Here is a 17,429-nt window from a genome sequence, read left to right as displayed (position 1 = left end):
AGGATGAGGTGCCTCAAGTCAGGTCATGCGAGCAGGAAGGGCTGGGAGGGTAGGCTGGGGTGGTTTGAGAGAGTCAGGGTGATCCAATGCCAGCCAGGGTAGGCTAACATGCTCTGGGGTGGGTCAAGTAAGTCACAGTGGGCAGGATGAAGGGGATGAAGGGGGTTGGCCAAGTAGGGTGAGGCAAGAGGACACAGAGGTGGTGAAGGTGGGGAAGACTTAACATGGACCAAGAGAGGAAGAGGACAGGTATCTCTGTGTTTATAGCCTGCAAATGCAAACTCAGGCCTGAGGCTCAGAGGACTTTACCCAACCAGGAACCTGCTCCCACTCGTGGATGGCGGGGACACCCAGGCTGCCCCAGGGACTGTCTGTCTGTGGGCACTCCCGGGGACCTCCTGTGCTCACCGCCTCCTCAGCCTGCCTCTTGTAAGACTTCACTTTGGCCTGCAGCTTGTCCACCAGGTCCTGGAGCCTGAGGATATTCTTGCGGTCCTCCTCAGCCTGCAAACAGGGTACACGTGGCAGGGGCCCGCAAACCGATGGCCACTTCTGATGGGGCTTGGGTCCATACAGCATTCGCTGAGGAGGTTTTTGGGATCTCTACCTGGTAAGTCATCTCCTTCACTTTGCGTTCGTACTTGTGGGCTCCCTTCAGGGCTTCAGCTCCCCTCTTCTGTTCCACATCAAGCTCATTTTCCAGCTCCCGCACCTGGGTAGGATGAAAAGAACACAGAATTCGAGTCTCCTCTCCCAGGCTTCTCTCATGGACTCATGAGCCAATCATTCTAGCGTGAACTCAAGATCCCCTAATGGTCATTAAAAAGTCAGGAAAACAACAGATGCTGGCGAGGATGTGGAGAAATAGGAACACTTTTACACTGTTGGTAGGAGTGTAAATTAGTTCAGCCATTGTGGATGACAGTGTGGCGATTCCTCAAGGATGTAGAACTAGAAATACCATTTGACCCAGCGATCCCATTATTGGATACATTCCCAAAGGATTATAAATCATTCTATAAAGACACATGAACACATGTGTTTATTGCAGCACTGTTCACAATAGCAAAGTCTTGAAACCAACCCAAATGTTCATCAATGATAGACTGGATAAAGAAAATATGGCACATATACATCATGGAATACTATGCAGCCATAAAAAAGGACTAATTCATGTCCTTTGCAGGGACATGGATGAAGCTGGAAACCATCATTCTCAGCAAACTAACACAGGAACAGAAAACCAAACACTGCATGTTCTCACTCGTAAGTGGGAGTTGAACAATGAGAACACATGGTCACAGTAAGGGGAACATCACACACCAGGACCTGTCGGGGGGCGGGGGGCTAGGGGAGGGATAGCGTTAGAAGTAATACCTAATGGAAATGATGGGTTGATGGGTGCAGCAAACCAACATGGCACGTTTATACCTAGGTAACAAACCTGCACGTTCTGCACATGTATCCCAGAAATTAAAGTTAAAAAAAAAAAAAGATCCCCTAATGGGATTTTTGCCAAGATGTCTCCTCCTAGGGCCCAGGAGCTGTATTTTACTGGCAAGGTCACCACGAGTCCATGCAGGTGCTTTGAGCAAGTGAGAACAAGATGCCGTCATTGGGCAGAGGCAGCCTCAGGTGCACAGAGCATAGCTGGTGGGTCAGGCTTTGCACAGATGCACCCTTTTGTGGAGCCAGGTAGTTTGGCAAAGGCAGCAAAAGCTAACCTGATTTGTCCTTGCAGTCGAAACCTACCCAGCTATTCATAGTGGCCCTGATTACAGATCAAGTAAGGCAGCAGGGATCATGAAGAGAACCTGGGCTAGGAGTAATCAAAGCATACTCCAGGCCCACTTGATAGATCCAAAGCAAGTCAGTTGCCACCACTGAGCATGAGTTTCTGTGTATTTAGGATGGAGATAATATTTCCTGCCTAGCCTACCTCCAATGTGGAGGTTGAATTAAAGTATGTGAAAGTATGGTTAGAATGACAAAGCACTACACAGGTGTTGTTAATTTCATAGTTGCTTCTGCCTTTCCGGAAGTCTTGAGGGGAAAGGGTAGCCACTGAGGACGCAAGTCACCAACTGTTGTCCCAACTCCACAATCCAGAGATTGAAGCCGAGGAGGGGCAGCAGCTAGCTGCATTCTCCACTCCACCGGGAATCACAGTGGCTGCACAGCAGGGACGACTCCAGGCTTGGAGACTCACTAGATCAATCTTGAAAACTATCAATAGGACGGGCTTACTCTGGGCACTATTCCCAAAACCTCCCCACCCTCCACCTCCTGGACCCAGGAAAGTCTTCCATCAGGTTCTACAAAACATTTGTTTTCCTAGGAATTCTTTCTAGGCTTCTGTAAGGTTTATGGAAGTCACATAACTGGGCAGGGGATGGGAGGACAGTCAAGGCACCTCACCATGGGAGGGGGAGGGTGGCCAAGGGCTCCCTGCCAATCCGGGAATCATAGTATGCCAGAAGGTGTCACGAGACCTAATCCTTTTCACATAGGAGGGATCCATGAGAAGAACAGGCCTAAACTCATTGTGATGGAATAGGACTGGGGACCATCGAAAATAAACATTCAAGAACTTGGGGGGAAGTTCTAACTTCCCTGGTGTTAACTTTTGTTATTCAAAAAGTCTACGGCCTTGTTGTTTTTAGCACCCCCCTAAAAAAAGTCCTTTCACATTTAATGGGACCATGTGCCTGGGGAGGAAATCCTTGGTGGTTTGCAGGTTTGCATAAAGAATGACAGTATTTGGGGGCCTTCCTGCTGGGAAAAGTTGTCTCCTTCTCTTTCCCTCCTCCTCCTCCTTTCCTCCCACTCTTTCATTTCCTGTCTCCCTGGGACAAGAGACACTCGAACAGCCTCCTCCGCAGAGCCCTCCTCCAAAATGTCAACCGCAAGTTACAGCCCATCTTAAAATGATTGAAATAAACCACATGGGTCTAAAAGGAAAAGTAAGGGGGCAGGAAACAAAGGGAACAGTCAGCAAAGAAACGGAACAATAACTGCAGGATACGCTCCCAGATAAAGAAAGAGCAGGATGTCCTGGTGACGGGGGTTGAACTTTTCTGGTGCATCCACCTAAAGGGAGAAGCCCCGATCGCCCTCTTTTGGGGCTGGAGCAAGAGACATACCTGTGCCAGAATTGCAGCCTGCACTGAGAGATGAGAAAAGCTGGGGAGGGAAGGAAACCTGAGGTTGGGAGAAAACGGAAAGTGCAGATTTTATGTAGGATGGGCCGTGTTTATCAAAGTGAAACTTGGTCCAAAATGTAAATGCATTAAAATGTGTAATTTTATGACTGTAAAGTATATGTTCATAGCTTTTTCCATGTATGTGTGTGCATCTGAATCTACACAGCAAACGGAATGTGAACATTAACACACATCATTATATTACATTTACTAAGGTGTGAGCATACCAAAATAGATTGTGTGTGTGTGTGTATGTGTGTGTGTGTGTGTGTGTGTTGGGGCACAGGAACAGATGAAACAGAAAGAGGTGAGAAATGAGGCTCACAAGGAATTTTGCAAGCAGTCCTGAAACTGAATTTGCAATCTATTCAATCAATGGCCTTTTCCCACCATCTCAATTTCTGGACTGTGGTTCTGTCTGAGACTGTCACTTTCAGAGTAAGAGTCCTCTCAAAAACTCTACCCGGTTCTCCAATTTCTGGATCTGCTTCTTCCTGCCCTTCAGTGCCAGCTGCTCAGCCTCATCTAGACGGTGCTGCAGGTCCTTCACCGTCTGCTCCAGGTTCTTCTTCATCCGCTCCAGGTGGGCGCTGGTGTCCTGTTCCTTCTTTAGCTCCTCAGCCATCATGGCAGCCTGGTTAAGTTCACAGGACACATCAGAGGCCCCGTCCGCCCATCCCTACCTGGAGCTTGCAGAAGAGGAGAATGTTGGGATCATGGTGCTGAGCCTCCCCTGTCTGACTCGGGCCAGTCTTTGCTGATTCCTCAGCCTCCCCTCCCACTGTGCGGCTGCTGAGACTGTACCTCATTCCATCTGTCTGGGAAGCCACCACTAACCGATTGTGGTCATAAGAGATGAAACATACTTGCCACACCCTGGCTCAGAGGCCCCCCCTTTCTCAATTCCAAACCCCATCTCTGAAAAGGAAGAACAGAGCTCACATCCGTGATGGCCTTCTTGGCCTTCTCCTCTGCATTCCTGGACTCTTGGATTGAGTTCTCCACCTCTGCCTGGTACTGAGCTATGTCAGCCTCCAGTTTTTTCTTGGTATTTATCAGGCTCGTGTTCTACAAGAAGAATTAGATATCAGGGGTGTGGGTTCTATCTGGGCACTTAAAAAAATGGAAGGGTGAGGGTTGGGCGGGGAAGGAAGTAAATGGTGATCCTGTTCCATTTCTTATTTTTCACATGGGTGACCTGCTGGGTACAGTACTGTACATTATTCTTTCTTTATTCTTTTTTTTTTTTTTTTGAGACAGTCTCGCTCTGCCGCCCAGGCTGAAGTGCAGTGGCGTGATCTCCGCTTATTGCAAGCTCCGCCTCCTGGGTTCACGCCATTCTCCTGCCTCAGCCTCCCGAGTAGCTGGGACCACAGGTGCCTGCCACCATGCCCAGCTAATTTTTTGTATTTTTAGTAGAGACGGGGTTTCACCGTGTTGGCCAGGATGGTCTCAATCTCCTGACCTCGTGATCTGCCCGCCTTGGCCTCCCAAGTACTGGCATCTTTCTTTATTCTTAACTGAACAGAAAGTCCTGTTTCTGTTCAGTTAACAGACCCAAGAATGGTACATCAAAGAATTGAGTAAATGATAAAAGTAGAATTTCAAATATTTGAGGATGGATAGATTATTCAGTAAAAGGTGTTGGAGCAAGGAAATGATTGATAGACATACTATATAAAATGAAAAATAATTCAAATAAACTATGCCATAAATAGAATTGTGAGGGTGATGACAAACTGAAAAACATTTGCAATGTATATTACAGAAGAAAATATTCCCTTTCTTGACCTATAAATAAGGCAAATCAATTTAAAAAAAGGGCAAAAAGTACAAATGGGTAAAACATACTAGAAGAAATACAAATGGCCAAGAAAAGTGATAAAATGTTCCACTTCATTAGCAATAAAACCATACTAAAAACTCAGTGAGGTATGCTTCGGCAATAAAATTGGTGAAGATTTTTAAAATAAGAGCTGGAATATTTGAGAATTTATAGAAGAGAACTCTCACACATTTTCCCAGAGGAAATAAAAATTGGGACAACCTTATTAAAGAACAACTTATAAAATATTACAAATACCTTTGCTGTTTGGAACCTGAAATTTCATTTTTAGAAATTTATTTACTTCTAGACATATTAAGTGATAGTAATCATGGATGTATATGAAAATTTAGTTATGAGGAAGTTCATCAAAACAGCCTTTCTAAAAGTAAAATTTTTATGGAGAACAATCTAAAATAACCACAGAAGACTGATTAAATGAAAGTGCAATAATATACAGGTAGAATAGCCTACTTTTCTGTCATTAGAAATCATATTACAGAACACTATTTAAAGATGTCGAGGCTGGGCACAGTGGCTCATGCCTGTAATCCCAGCACTTTGGGAGGCTGAGGCTGGTGGATCACCTGAAGTAAGGAGATCGAGACCATCCTGGCCAACATGGTGAAACCCCGTATCTACAAAAATACAAAAATTAGTTAGGTGTGCTGACGTGCACCTGTAATCCTCAGGAGGCTAAGGCAGGAGAATTGCTTTAACCCAGGAGGTGGAGATTGCAGTGAACCGAGATCGCACCACTGCATTCCAGCCTGGTGACAGAACGAGACTCTGTCTCAAAAAAAAAAAAAAAAAAAAAACAAGTCAAAATATGTTCATGATTGTTAAATGAAAAAAAGAGATTGCTAAAGATTGCTCATCTTTTTACTCTCTCTATATGCATTTATTTTTAATTAAAATTCTTTTTTTTTTTTGTAGAGACAGGGTTTTGCCATGTTGCCCACGCTGGTCTCAAACTCCTGAGATCAAACAATCCCAAAGTCCTGGGAGGCAAAAACATAATATTTATATAATTCACAAGAGGCCTAAGAATGAGAGACCCCAGAATGTTAATAATATGCTTGACTTTTTTCTTCCATGTATTTGCTTACTTTTTCTATTTTTTTAAACAAAGGAGTTTTTAAAACGTTTATAAAAATAATTATTTTGTGGTTTTTTTTTTTGGTGTGTGTGTGTGTGTTGTTGTTGTTTGTTTTGGCAGGGTCTCCCTCTGTTGCCCAGGCTGGATGGAGTGCAGAGGTGAGATCACAGTTCATTGCAGCCTCAACTCCTGGGCTAAAGCGAACCTCCCACCTTGGCCTCTCAATGTGCTGGGATTATAGGTGTGGTACTGAGCCGGGTCAAAAATAATTATTTTGAAATAAAATCTTAATATTCTAAGGTTTCCTCTTAAATAGTACTTCCAGGCGCCTTACACAATAATCCTTCGCTGCTCTGATTTCCCTACAACGTGCAAGATGTTTAATGTTTGGATCAGAAAAAGCTCAGAAATCTGTCAATCAAGAGTCAGTTATTCCAAGAAGCAAGCTTAAAGAAAATTGGTCTTGACCACTCGTCTGGGAGAAACCGGGTGCTCCTTTCCACGGCGTGGGCCCTGAGCCGAGAGATAGCGGAAGCAGCTAGGGGTGCAGGAGGCGCTACCTGCCCCAGGGTGGATTTTCAGCGGAGGAGTGAGGGCCGACGCACCTGGGAGTGCAGGAGCTGCACGCGGTCGCTGGCGTCCAGCAGCTCCTGCTCCGACAGCCTGCGGGTCCGCTCCGTCTGCTCCAGGGCCACCTTCATTTCCTCCAGCTCCTCCAGCAGGAGGCCATTCCTGCGCTCCACGATGGCCAGCTGCTCCTTGAGGTCCTCATTGCTCCTCAGGGCGTCGTCCAGATGCAGCTGGGAGTCCTGCAGGGGAGACCTGGGGTGAAGCCAGAGCTGCCCGGCAGGCTGGAGCCCGTCCAGGTACGCAGAGGCGGCCACCGTGCTCACCTTGAGCTGGCCCTGGACCGTGCGCAGGTGCTTCTGGGTCTCTGCCACCTGGCGGTTGGAGTGGCCCAGCTGAATCTCCATCTCATTGAGATCTCCCTCCATCTTCTTCTTCAGTCTCAGGGCGTCGTTCCGGCTGCGGATTTCAGCATCCAGCACGCTCTGCATGGCCTCCGTTGCCCGCTGGCTGTTTCTTTTTAGCTGCTCGATTTCTTCATCCTTCTCAATGACCTTGCGGTCTAGCTCGGATTTCACTTGGCTCAGCTCTAGTTGGACGCGCAAGATCTTGCTCTCCTCGTGTTCCAAGGAACCCTGACGAAAGCAAAGGAGTGACTGGGGGTGCTGTGGACAGCCACCTTCATGAATGAGTATTTTCATCCCCATATAATCAAATGGGTATTCTTTTTTTTAAAAAAAATTAAATTTTTTTTTTGGTAGAGACAGAGTCTGGCTATGTTGCCCAGGCTGGTCCTGAACTCCTGGGCTCAAGTGATCATCCCTCCTTGGCCTCCTAAAGTGTTGGGATTACAGGTGGTGTGAGCCATGGTGCCCAGCCCAAATAGGTTTTTTTTTTTTTTTTTTTTGACAGAGTCTCTGTTGCCCAGGCTGGAGTGCAGTGGCGCAATCTCGGCTCACTGCAACCTCCACCCCCTGGGTTCAAGCGATTCTCCTGCCTCAGCCTCCCCAGTAGTTGGGATTACAGGTGCCCGCCACTGTGCCTAGCAAATTTTTGTATTTTTGGTAAAGACAGGGTTTCACCATGTTGCCTAGGCTGGTCTCGTACTCCTGACCTTCCAGTTGATCAGCCTGCTTTGGCCTCCCAAAGTACTAGGATTACAGTTGTGAGCCACCATGCCTGGCTACAAGTAGGTATTCTTATACCGATTTTATAGATGAAGAGAACAATACTCAGAGAGGTCTGAGTATTTGGCTTGCTCCCAGATATCCCTAATAGTGATGAAACTGGGACTAAAACTTTGTATCGCTCATAAACAAATTATCTTATGACTTGAGATAGAGTATCCTTCTTAATTAGTGAAAATTTTACTGAGGGTGTCTATTTTAGTAATGACCATAAATCGGGAGTCAACCTATTCTCCAAAATGACAGGGCAATTGCTCTCCTCTTATCCTGTGTTGGTTCGTATCTCCCTAGAAACCACCAGTCATCCTGGCCACCGCCGATTACTGCATCAGGAGACTCTGGGTGTGTTTTGATTATACAGGATTCTTGATAGCCAAAGATGATTGTCTGTGCCTCTATGTTAAACATAACTGAGAGATTCTGCACTGCTCTCAGGATGTTAGGTGATTGATTTTCTGCTTCCTGAGAGGAAGACATTGAAGACAAAATGAACACATTAATTTATTTTCAAAAGGGGAGCTGTGCCAGAGGACACCCAGGAGATAAAGTAGCAGCCCGTGGATGTTTCAGCCCCTGGGATGGCTGAATGTTTCTCCCACTGGAAAGTCAGGGCCTCCTGGCAGGAAGGGCCCCATGGGGTGGTGAAGGGCAGCCTCTTTCAGTTCCTGGTCCTCCTGAATTTCCGAATGTCATATCCCAGACACTTACCTCCACTTCTTCTAAGGCAACCTGCAGATCTGACTTTTCCTGCTCCACCAGCTTCTTGGTCTTTTCCACTTCCTGAAGATTCTTGCCAGTTTCTGCAATCTGCTCAGTTAAGTCGGAAATCTCTTCTGCAAAGGACAGGCTTGATTTAGGCTGTTTCAACAGGCTCCAGTTTATAGCATAGGCATTTGCCAGGCAATTCAGGGATGGGCGATTCATTCGTGATGTTTATATAGGAGAGAATACAGGGTAGCTATTCAGATGAGGTGTTGGCAAGACAGGGATGTGTTACCTCACCTGCACTAGGCAGACAGGAACCACAAGTGAAGAATAGAAACTTAAAACTTCAAAAGTACTGTATACAAAATGGTCACAGAGCAGACCAGAGAAAACAATTGTGGGGAAAATGCATAGAATCATAGTCTGCAGAATCAGAAGGGGCTTTGGAAAGTGCTGGGTGTGGTCTTCTGACTTTGTAGATTGGAAGTCTGAGGTCCTAAGGGATTCAGTGGCATACCCAAGAATACAGAGCCACTTAGAGACAGAATCACTGAAGGGTCTTCTCTAACAGAGCAGTGGGCTCAGCAACCCATTGTGCCTTCGGTTCTTGAAAATGAGACTTAGCTCCTGCTGTGCCTTACATTAAAAAGGTTTGGACCTTGGGGCAAACTGAGTAATGTGAAGCATGATGGGTGAGGATTGTGTGGGGCAGTGGGAAGAAGGTGCCTGGAGATGGCTGTGGCCCAATGGGGAAGGGGTTGGCAGGAGGAGAGGGGGATGTAGCACACACCGGTGGTGGAGAGAGCTCACCTTGTAGATTTTTGTTCTCCCGCCTCAGTGTCTCTAACTGGTCCACCACCTCCTCGTAGGCGTTCCTCATCTTGAAGAGTTCGGTGCTGAGTGACCTGGACTCCTTCTGAGCAGCTTCCAACTCAGCCTGGCTTTCGTCCAGCTTTTGCTTCCACTCTGCAAGGACCTGGGAGATGACAGAGGGACATAGGAGAAGCAAAAAGCAGGGGTGACTCAGAAGAGTTCATGCAAACAAGGGCTGTCAGTAACGCCAACGTTTTGCTCTTCCATCCTTAGGGACTGAAGAAAGAGGAGGAGCACTGTTCTAGATCCGGGACCCCAAACTGTGATATTCCTGCAGGCCCTCTGCTGCGTTCTCACAGACATTACGATCTCAATGGAACTGAATTAGCTTTCACTGAAAACAAAATTGCCTTTGGAGGGACTGTCACAGTAGTCAAGAGACACCTCAAGTCCCCCAAACTGGGAAATGATGCTCCAACTGGGGGCCTTGTAGGATGTGCAGGTATCTCACACATCTAAGTGTGAAACTGTTGTTTTCAGCACTGCCACTGCAAAACATTTGACCCTTTTCCAAATTCAGGTATATTCATGTAAACAGCATTTCCCCAACTTGAATCATCCTCATGCCTTCTTCACAAAGAAAGTGGCTGGGGAAGGACCTTGTCAAAGTTCCTCTGCTTCTTGTCCAGGGTGGCACAGGCGGTATGGGAACGCTCCAGATCCAGCATCAGATCGTCCACCTCTCCCTGCAGCCTCTGCTTGGTTTTCTCCAAGGATGCGCACTTGGAGTTCGCGGTCTCCGTGTTCTCCTCTGCTTCCTGGAGCCTCTGGGCCAGTTTTTTCCTACAAAAACCAGATTTTTTTCCCCCTTGGCAAAAGTGGAATATTTCAGAAGGTAACTGTCAGATGGGAAGAGAAATACAAAAACCGGATTTTTTTTTCCCCTTGGCAAAGGTGGAATATTTCAGAAGGTAACTGTCAGATGGGAAGAGAAATGAATAGCATGGAAGGGATTGATGTTTGATGAGACCAAGACCTAGGATTTGGTGAGTGGAGAGGATCCAAGTGTCACTGGGAGAGTCTCAAAATGCTTGGTGGCAAAGCAGGTCCCTAAGGAGCCCCCCCAGGGAGCTAGGTGGAATGGACAGTTTCCGAGAAGAAGGACAGGGAGACCCCCAGAGGGTGGGGGGCACAATCTGAATGTTTCAGAAACCACAAAGGCATGGGCAGGAAAGAGACAATCTCTCAAGATACGAAGACTCCTGGTCCCTTGGCTTGTGCCCTCAGGCTCCCCCTGCTATTGCCACCCTGGAGCCCCTACTTGGCCTCCTCCAACTCCTCTGTGCGCTGGATGGCGTCCGTCTCGTATTTGGTCCTCCACTGAGCAACCTCACTGTTGGCCTTGGACAGCGCCCTCTGCAGCTCGGCCTTAGCTTCCTGTTCCTCCTCATACTGTTCCCGCAGCAGGTCACAGTCGTGGCGAGAGGACTGCAGGGCGTGTGCCAGGGCGTTCTTGGCCTGGGAATGACAGTGGTGACAAATTGCAAAAACATTTGATGCTTTTCCAAGTTCAGGTATTTTCATTTAAGTAGCTTTTCCCCAGCTTGAATTATCCCTATACTGTTTTCACCAAATTTGCCATATCAGCATATCTCCTGGTTTATTTAATTTTTTTCAAGTGGACTCCTTAATTGTATTTAAATATATTTAATAAAAGAGTAAACTGTTACAGGACAGTAAGTGGAAAACCACTGACATTTGCCATAAACAGAAGGTAACCATAAGTGCAATGGAAATAAAGCAATGTTATCACGTCTAACTAGGTACTGTTACCTGCTGGGACTCCATGCCTGGGGTCTACCCTCTATTTCTTAATAGGGTAAATAACCAAATGCTAAGGAAGTATGGTTCATGCTGAGGCCTTTTCCTTGATAGAATCAGAAGGTTTGGAACAATTAAAAAGGGAAGAATTTTCTCGCTACTTGATGCAATGGTACGGAATGCTGTGACCAGGAGAAGCCTGAAAGCATCTTTTGATGTCACCAGTGGGCTGTGTCCCCACACTGGGGACTGCTGATGTGAGCTTTGCTGTTTCCACGGCCCGACTTCCTCCTCCTAGGCAGAGAAGACATGCCTAGAGGCATCCATCCCTCACTCCCTCCCATGTGGAGGGATGGAAGGGCAACAGTTTAGCTCCGACTATAATGGCCACAAGACGCTCTCTGGTGCCACCATCAAAGAGAGAGTTCTGTCAGCCCACTTTAGTAATCTGTACATTTTCAACTTTTTAAAAATGCAGTAGGCCAGGCGTGGTGGCTCACGCCTGTAATCCCAGCACTTTGGGAGGCCGAGACGGGCGGATCACCTGAGGTCGAGAGTTTGAGACCAGCCTGACCAACGTGGAGAAACCCTGTTACTACCAAAAATACAAAATTAGCCGGGCATGGTGGCCCATGCCTGTAATCCCAGCTACTTGGGAAGCTGAGGCAGGAGAATCGCTTGAACCCAGAAAGCAGAGGTTGCGGTGAACCAAGATTGCGCCATTGCACTCCAGCCTGGGCAACAACAGTGAAACTCCGTCTCAAAAAAAAAAAAAAAAAGGTCAATAAATGAGAAACTTTGCCTAAGAAGGAAAACAGGTGTTGCTGTATCCTGGCCAAAGGACAGCCCGCTCCTCCTGCAGTGGCCCTCCTCAGGACTTGTTCAGGCTTGGGTTCTCACCACTTCCCCCTGCCCCCTCATCTACTGAAGATCTTCACCATAGAACAGAAAGATGGGAGACAAATATGGCGCTTGTCCTTTTTCAGAAGAAAAAGGTGGTGCTTGGGAAAATTCCAGAAGATTGCCCTATAAGTCTTAGCCAGCGTACAGCAACCTCGGAATTCCATTCATGCAGTTTTTTGGACTCTTGGTTCCCTATTCTGATACTTGAACACGAATTGGCAGCACCAAGCACCTACTGTGTGCACTGTTCTTCTGGGCAAAGTAGGTACAGTGAGGACAAACTATTCTTGCCCTCCATGAGTTTACAGATCTGTGGGGAGACACATATTATAAACATAGTATCTAGATCTTGAAATCAAGAAGGCGATGATGTTCATGTTTATGGAACTGTCTCCCGGGTGCTCCCAAAACCATGGAGTCTTTTTGGAGGAGGGTAGCTTAAAATCAGATGGTATAGGAGGTGACACACCAGGAATAATGAAGAAGGAAGAGGAAGGGATTTCAAGTGGCCAGGATGAATTGCTGGGCAGAATGGTCAAGTGTGTACAGTGATCGGGAGGAGGTGCCCTGGCTGGAGAGGGGAGTTTCTCAGACTACCTTGTGGGGGACAGAGGAGCCTAGGGCATGGACCACCATGGGATGGTTTCCTATCCCTGAAGAAGGAAATCTAATGCCAAGGTCCTCTAACCTTAAAGGACAGGTTCGCATCATGCTGCAAGGCAGACAGGAGAAGCAACAGGTTTCTTCTTTTCTTTCTTTCTTTTTTTTTTTTTGAGACGGAGTCTCGCTCTGTCGCCCGGGCTGGAGTGCGGTGGCCCGATCTCAGCTCACTGCAAGCTCCGCCTCCCGGGTTCACGCCATTCTCCTGCCTCAGCCTCCCGAGTAGCTGGGACTACAGGCGCCCGCCACCTCGCCCGGCTAGTTTCTTGTATTTTTTAGTAGAGACGGGGTTTCACAGTGTTAGCCAGGATGGTCTCGATCTCCTGACCTCGTGATCCGCCCGTCTCGGCCTCCCAAAGTGCTGGGATTACAGGCTTGAGCCACCGTGCCCGGCCCCTTTTTTTTTTTTTAAGTGGAGTCTCGCTCTGTCTTCCAGGCTGGAGTGCAGTGGCGTGATCTCGGCTCACTGCACCCTCCGCCTCCCGGGTTCAAGGAATTCTTTGCCTCAGCCTCCCGAGTAGCTGGGATTACAGGCACCTGCCACTACGCCCAGCTAATTTTTTTTTTGTATTTTTAGTAGAGATGGGGTTTCACCATCTTGGCCAGGCTGGCCTTGAACTCCTGACCTCGTGATCCACCTGCCTCAGCCTTCCAAAGTGCTGGGATTACAGGCCTGAGCCACTGTGCCCGGCCACAGCAGGTTTCTTGATGTAGCACTGCTCCAACCAGCTTCACAGGTGAAGTGGTTATACAGCCTGATTTCTCAGGTTCAATCTGACTCTATATCTTTACCTTTGTTTCTTCTTCCATTTGCCTCTTAAGCTCCTCCAGCTGCTGGGTGAGGGCTTGCTTGCTTTTGGTCAGCTGTGAAATCAGAGACTCCTTCTCTTCCACTTGGTGGCTCAGCTCCCCTACCAAACAGATGTGGCCCCCACGTCAGTGTTATCGACCACCCTCTCCCATGGCCCGGCTGGACCCTGGGGAGCCCTGCCCATTCTCACCATTCTGGGTCTGTAGTCTTGCTTTCTGCATGTTCAGATCATGGATCAACTGTGTCTGTTGCTCGTCCTTGGCTTTGATTTCACTAAATTGGTCTTCTACCGTCCGGCACGTTCTTTCTATGTTACTCTTTAACAAACAGAAAGTCACCATGAATGGGAAAAAATGGATTCCTAGTGCCCAGCATTGAACTGAACAGTGTGATCGTTTAGCTTCTTGTCAGGTAAAATAAAAATACAAATACAGAACCAAAAAAAAAAGTCAGTTTAAAAAAATCATAATTGACTGGGCGCAGTGACTCACGCCTATATCCCAGCACATTAGGAGGCCGAGGCGGGTGGATCCCTGAGGTCAGGAGTTTAACACCAGCCTGACTGACATGGTGAAACCCCATCTGTACTAAAAATACAAACATTAGCTGGGCATAGTGGCAGGCACTTGTAATCCCAGCTACTCGGGAGACTGAGGCAGGAGAATCGCTTGAACCCAGGAGGCGGAGGTTGCAGTGAGCCGAGATCATGCCATTGCACTCCAGCCTGGGCAGCAAGAGTGAAACTCCATCTCAAAAAAATAAAAATAAAAAAAGAATCATAATCATTTCAGATTTGTGAATGCAGCTCAATCACCAATCGCTTGGAACATCTGTTTTTGGTAGGTAAGTATTTAATGATTTGTAAACAACCCTTTGAGAAAATGCCACTTTTAAGTGGATCCTTGGGATCCTCTTGTAATATAAGTAATATGTGAATAATTGCAAGCAATACAAGCCTGTGAATATTTGCAAGCAATATATTCAGATGACAGTGTTAAGCATGTCGTTCAATAACACAAAAGGTTCTCGATGGTGGAGGTGGTATGAAGGGATTCACCTCCCCAGCCTCCAGTTGGCCTGTATTTTTGTGAAGTTTGTTCAAAACCCTTATGTGTGTTGACCTTTCTCTCCTCCTGCTGCTCCATAAAATAGAAAATAAAACGTATGGAGCATATGTTTTTCCTTAGAATGCGAAGTATGAGCTGGCAGTGGAGGAAGCAGGGATACTGATTCCAGGGGAGTCCTGGAGGAGCTTAGGAGCTCTTTGAGAAGATGATACGCAAGCATGAAGGAATCAAAGCAGGGAGGGTTGAAAAGCGATGGCGACTTGCAAGAAGAGACGTCAAAGGGGACAACTGAGAAAGCGTAAAGAAACATGAAGTGCTGCTTCCCCTGGATGTTAAAATTGAGAACAGAGAGCAGCACACGGCAATTCTGGAGACAGGGAGGCTGGAGTGGGGGCTGTTTATAGGCACGGTGGGTGGGGGATGCTGGAGGCTCTTCCTACCCACCTTCCCCTGCAGGCTGGCCTGGCTCGCAGAGAGAGAGGTGTGGGAGGGGAACATATACAGACCCAAGTTCTTAGAGGAAGAAAGAAAACCAAGAAAGGGAAAAAGGGCAAACAAATGGGAAAGCAGGAAAGAAGGAGAAAAGGAGTCATCACTCGCAGCCGGAGGCTGCAGTCGGGGAGTGAAAAAGCAATCAAGGGAAAACAAGACAGTGTCGACGCAGACCCTAAACACTGGCAGCAGGGGGCGCTGGAGAGACCACTCTAGTTCTCTGATCCACATCTCCCTTCCTTTTCTGGACAGATGCCCTGACCTTCTGGGAAACCCTCGGTGAGAGGCCCACAGCCCCACTTCTAGGGTCACCACTGCTTCTTCCAGCCCAACCAAATAGCTCCTAGTACAGCTCAGAGCACCCTGCAAGGAGGGCAGGTGTTAAATCGGGAAGCACACATGCTCCACGAGGAATGCTTTGCTTTGAGGTCATGCGCAGAGGTGGATTCACTATGAAGCTTGTGAAATAAGCTTCAGGGCCCGCATTTGCATGGACCCCAGAGAGTCTGGGAGCTGCAGAAGGTTTGAGAGAAGAGGAGCCATCCCAAGCAGAATATATTCTAGAAGGCATTTCTGGCAAATGGCCCAAAGAGGTCTCAGGAGAAAAGAACTTGAGTCTTCAAGGTAACCTGCGACACTTTTGTGTCATCATAAATATTAACTTTCATGCCTAATTTTCATAAGTTTGTATACTTTTTTCTTAAAGAGCCCCAGTCGGCCAGGCACAGTGGCTCATGCCTGTAATCCCAGCACTTTGGGAGGCCGAGGTGGGTGGATCACCTGAAGCCAGGAGTTCAAGACCAGCCTGGCCAACATGGTGAAACCCTATCTCTACCAAAAATACAAAAATTAGCCGGGCGTGGTGGCGTGTGCCTGTAATCCCAGCTACTTGGGAGGCTGAGGCAGGAGAATTGCTTGAACGTGGGAGGTAGAGGTTGCAGTGAGCTGAGATGGCGCCACTGCGATCCAGCCTGGGGAACAAGAGCGAAATAGTGGCACCAGATCATCCAACTGTGCTTGAATCAAGTGGTCTTGATGCTTTGGTCTTAAAGTTTGTGTCTCCCCAAAATTCATAATTTCTAGTCCAGTGGTGTCGGGGGGTGGGGCTTTTGGGAGGTGATAAGGTCACGGGGTGGAGCCCTTATGAATGGGATTAGTGTTCTTATAATAGAGGCCTGAGAAAACTTGTGCACCCCTTCTACCACATGAGGATGCAATGAGAAGGCACCATCTGTAAGGAACAGACCTTCAACAGACACCGAATTTGCTGGCACTTTGATCTTGGACTTCCCGGCCTCCAAATTGTGAGCAATACATTTCTGTTGTTTATAAATTACCCACTCTAAAATATTTTGTTACAGCAGCCCAAATAGATAAGACAAAGGACGTGAGTGAATTTGAGGAACTGGAAACAGGCAGAAATAGGGAAGAGGGTTTCAGTGTAGAACATGCAATGGTTTAGGAGGCATCAAATTACACGTGCCCAGGGGCAGGTGGCCCCCGGCTGCCTTGCATTCTTCAAGAGCAGAAGGGTCAGTCAGGTACCTTTGACTTGGAGATGGCTTCGATGTTGCTGGCCATGTCATCGATCTCCATCTTCAGCTCACTCTTCTCCTTCTCCAGCTTCTGCTTCACCCGCTGCAGGTTGTCAATCTGCTCCCCAAGCTCGGCCACACTGTCCGCGTGCTTCTTCCTCAGGGTGGCCGCCGTAGCTTCATGCTGTAGGGTGGCCTCCTCCAGGTCCCTGCGCATTTTCTGGAACTCAGCCTCCCGCTTCTTGTTCATCTCAATCTGGGCTGAAGTGGCCCCACTGGCTTCTTCCAGCCTCTCACTGATCTCCTCCAGTTCCCGGGCCAGATCTGAGCGCTGCTTCTCAATCTTGGCTCTGAGTGTGTGTTCTGCTTCAATTTCCTCCTCCAGCTCTTCTATGCGAGCCTGAAAGGATCACTCTATCAGGACTGTTATTGTGGAGGAGGGGGCAGCCCCCTTTGAGAGGGGCTGGGTGTTGAGGAATTGCAGGTAGGCAGCACGAGGTGGGTGGATCATTTGAGGTCAGGAGTTTGAAACCAGCCTGGCCAACATGGTGAAACTCTGCCTCTACTAAAAATACAAAAATTAGCCGGGTGTGGTGGAGGCCACTTGTAGTCCCAGGTACTCGGGAGGCTGAGGCAGGAGAACAGCTTGAACCTGGGAGGTGGGGGTTGCAGTGAGCTGAGATCACGCTGCTGTGCTCCAGCCTGGGTGACAGAGACTCGGACTCAGAAAACAAACAACAA

The 17,429-nt window shown here is 47.7% G+C and overlaps 1 protein-coding gene across 1 annotated transcript in view; it reads right to left on the bottom strand.

Annotated features, from left to right (window-relative positions):
- Nucleotides 1–17,429, bottom strand: part of MYH13 (myosin heavy chain 13) — a 65,509-nt gene that overhangs the window by 2,561 nt on the left and 45,519 nt on the right. The window contains exons 25-37 of the mRNA XM_033184548.1: nt 16,699–17,088; nt 13,785–13,911; nt 13,576–13,694; nt 10,721–10,917; nt 10,059–10,242; nt 9,397–9,562; nt 8,590–8,714; nt 7,021–7,329; nt 6,733–6,936; nt 4,146–4,271; nt 3,667–3,837; nt 608–712; nt 409–504 (exon numbers count right to left, since the gene is read on the bottom strand). Of these exons, the coding sequence (XP_033040439.1) occupies nt 409–504; nt 608–712; nt 3,667–3,837; nt 4,146–4,271; nt 6,733–6,936; nt 7,021–7,329; nt 8,590–8,714; nt 9,397–9,562; nt 10,059–10,242; nt 10,721–10,917; nt 13,576–13,694; nt 13,785–13,911; nt 16,699–17,088 (2,319 nt within the window). The remainder of the gene's footprint in view (nt 1–408; nt 505–607; nt 713–3,666; nt 3,838–4,145; nt 4,272–6,732; nt 6,937–7,020; nt 7,330–8,589; nt 8,715–9,396; nt 9,563–10,058; nt 10,243–10,720; nt 10,918–13,575; nt 13,695–13,784; nt 13,912–16,698; nt 17,089–17,429) is intronic.

The sequence above is a fragment of the Trachypithecus francoisi genome, unplaced genomic scaffold, assembly GCF_009764315.1.
Source record: "Trachypithecus francoisi isolate TF-2019V2 unplaced genomic scaffold, Tfra_2.0 Lachesis_group20, whole genome shotgun sequence".
Classification (NCBI taxonomy): domain Eukaryota; kingdom Metazoa; phylum Chordata; class Mammalia; order Primates; family Cercopithecidae; genus Trachypithecus; species Trachypithecus francoisi.
Note: the sequence above shows the minus strand (reverse complement) of the source record. Positions and strands in the feature narration are given on the sequence as shown.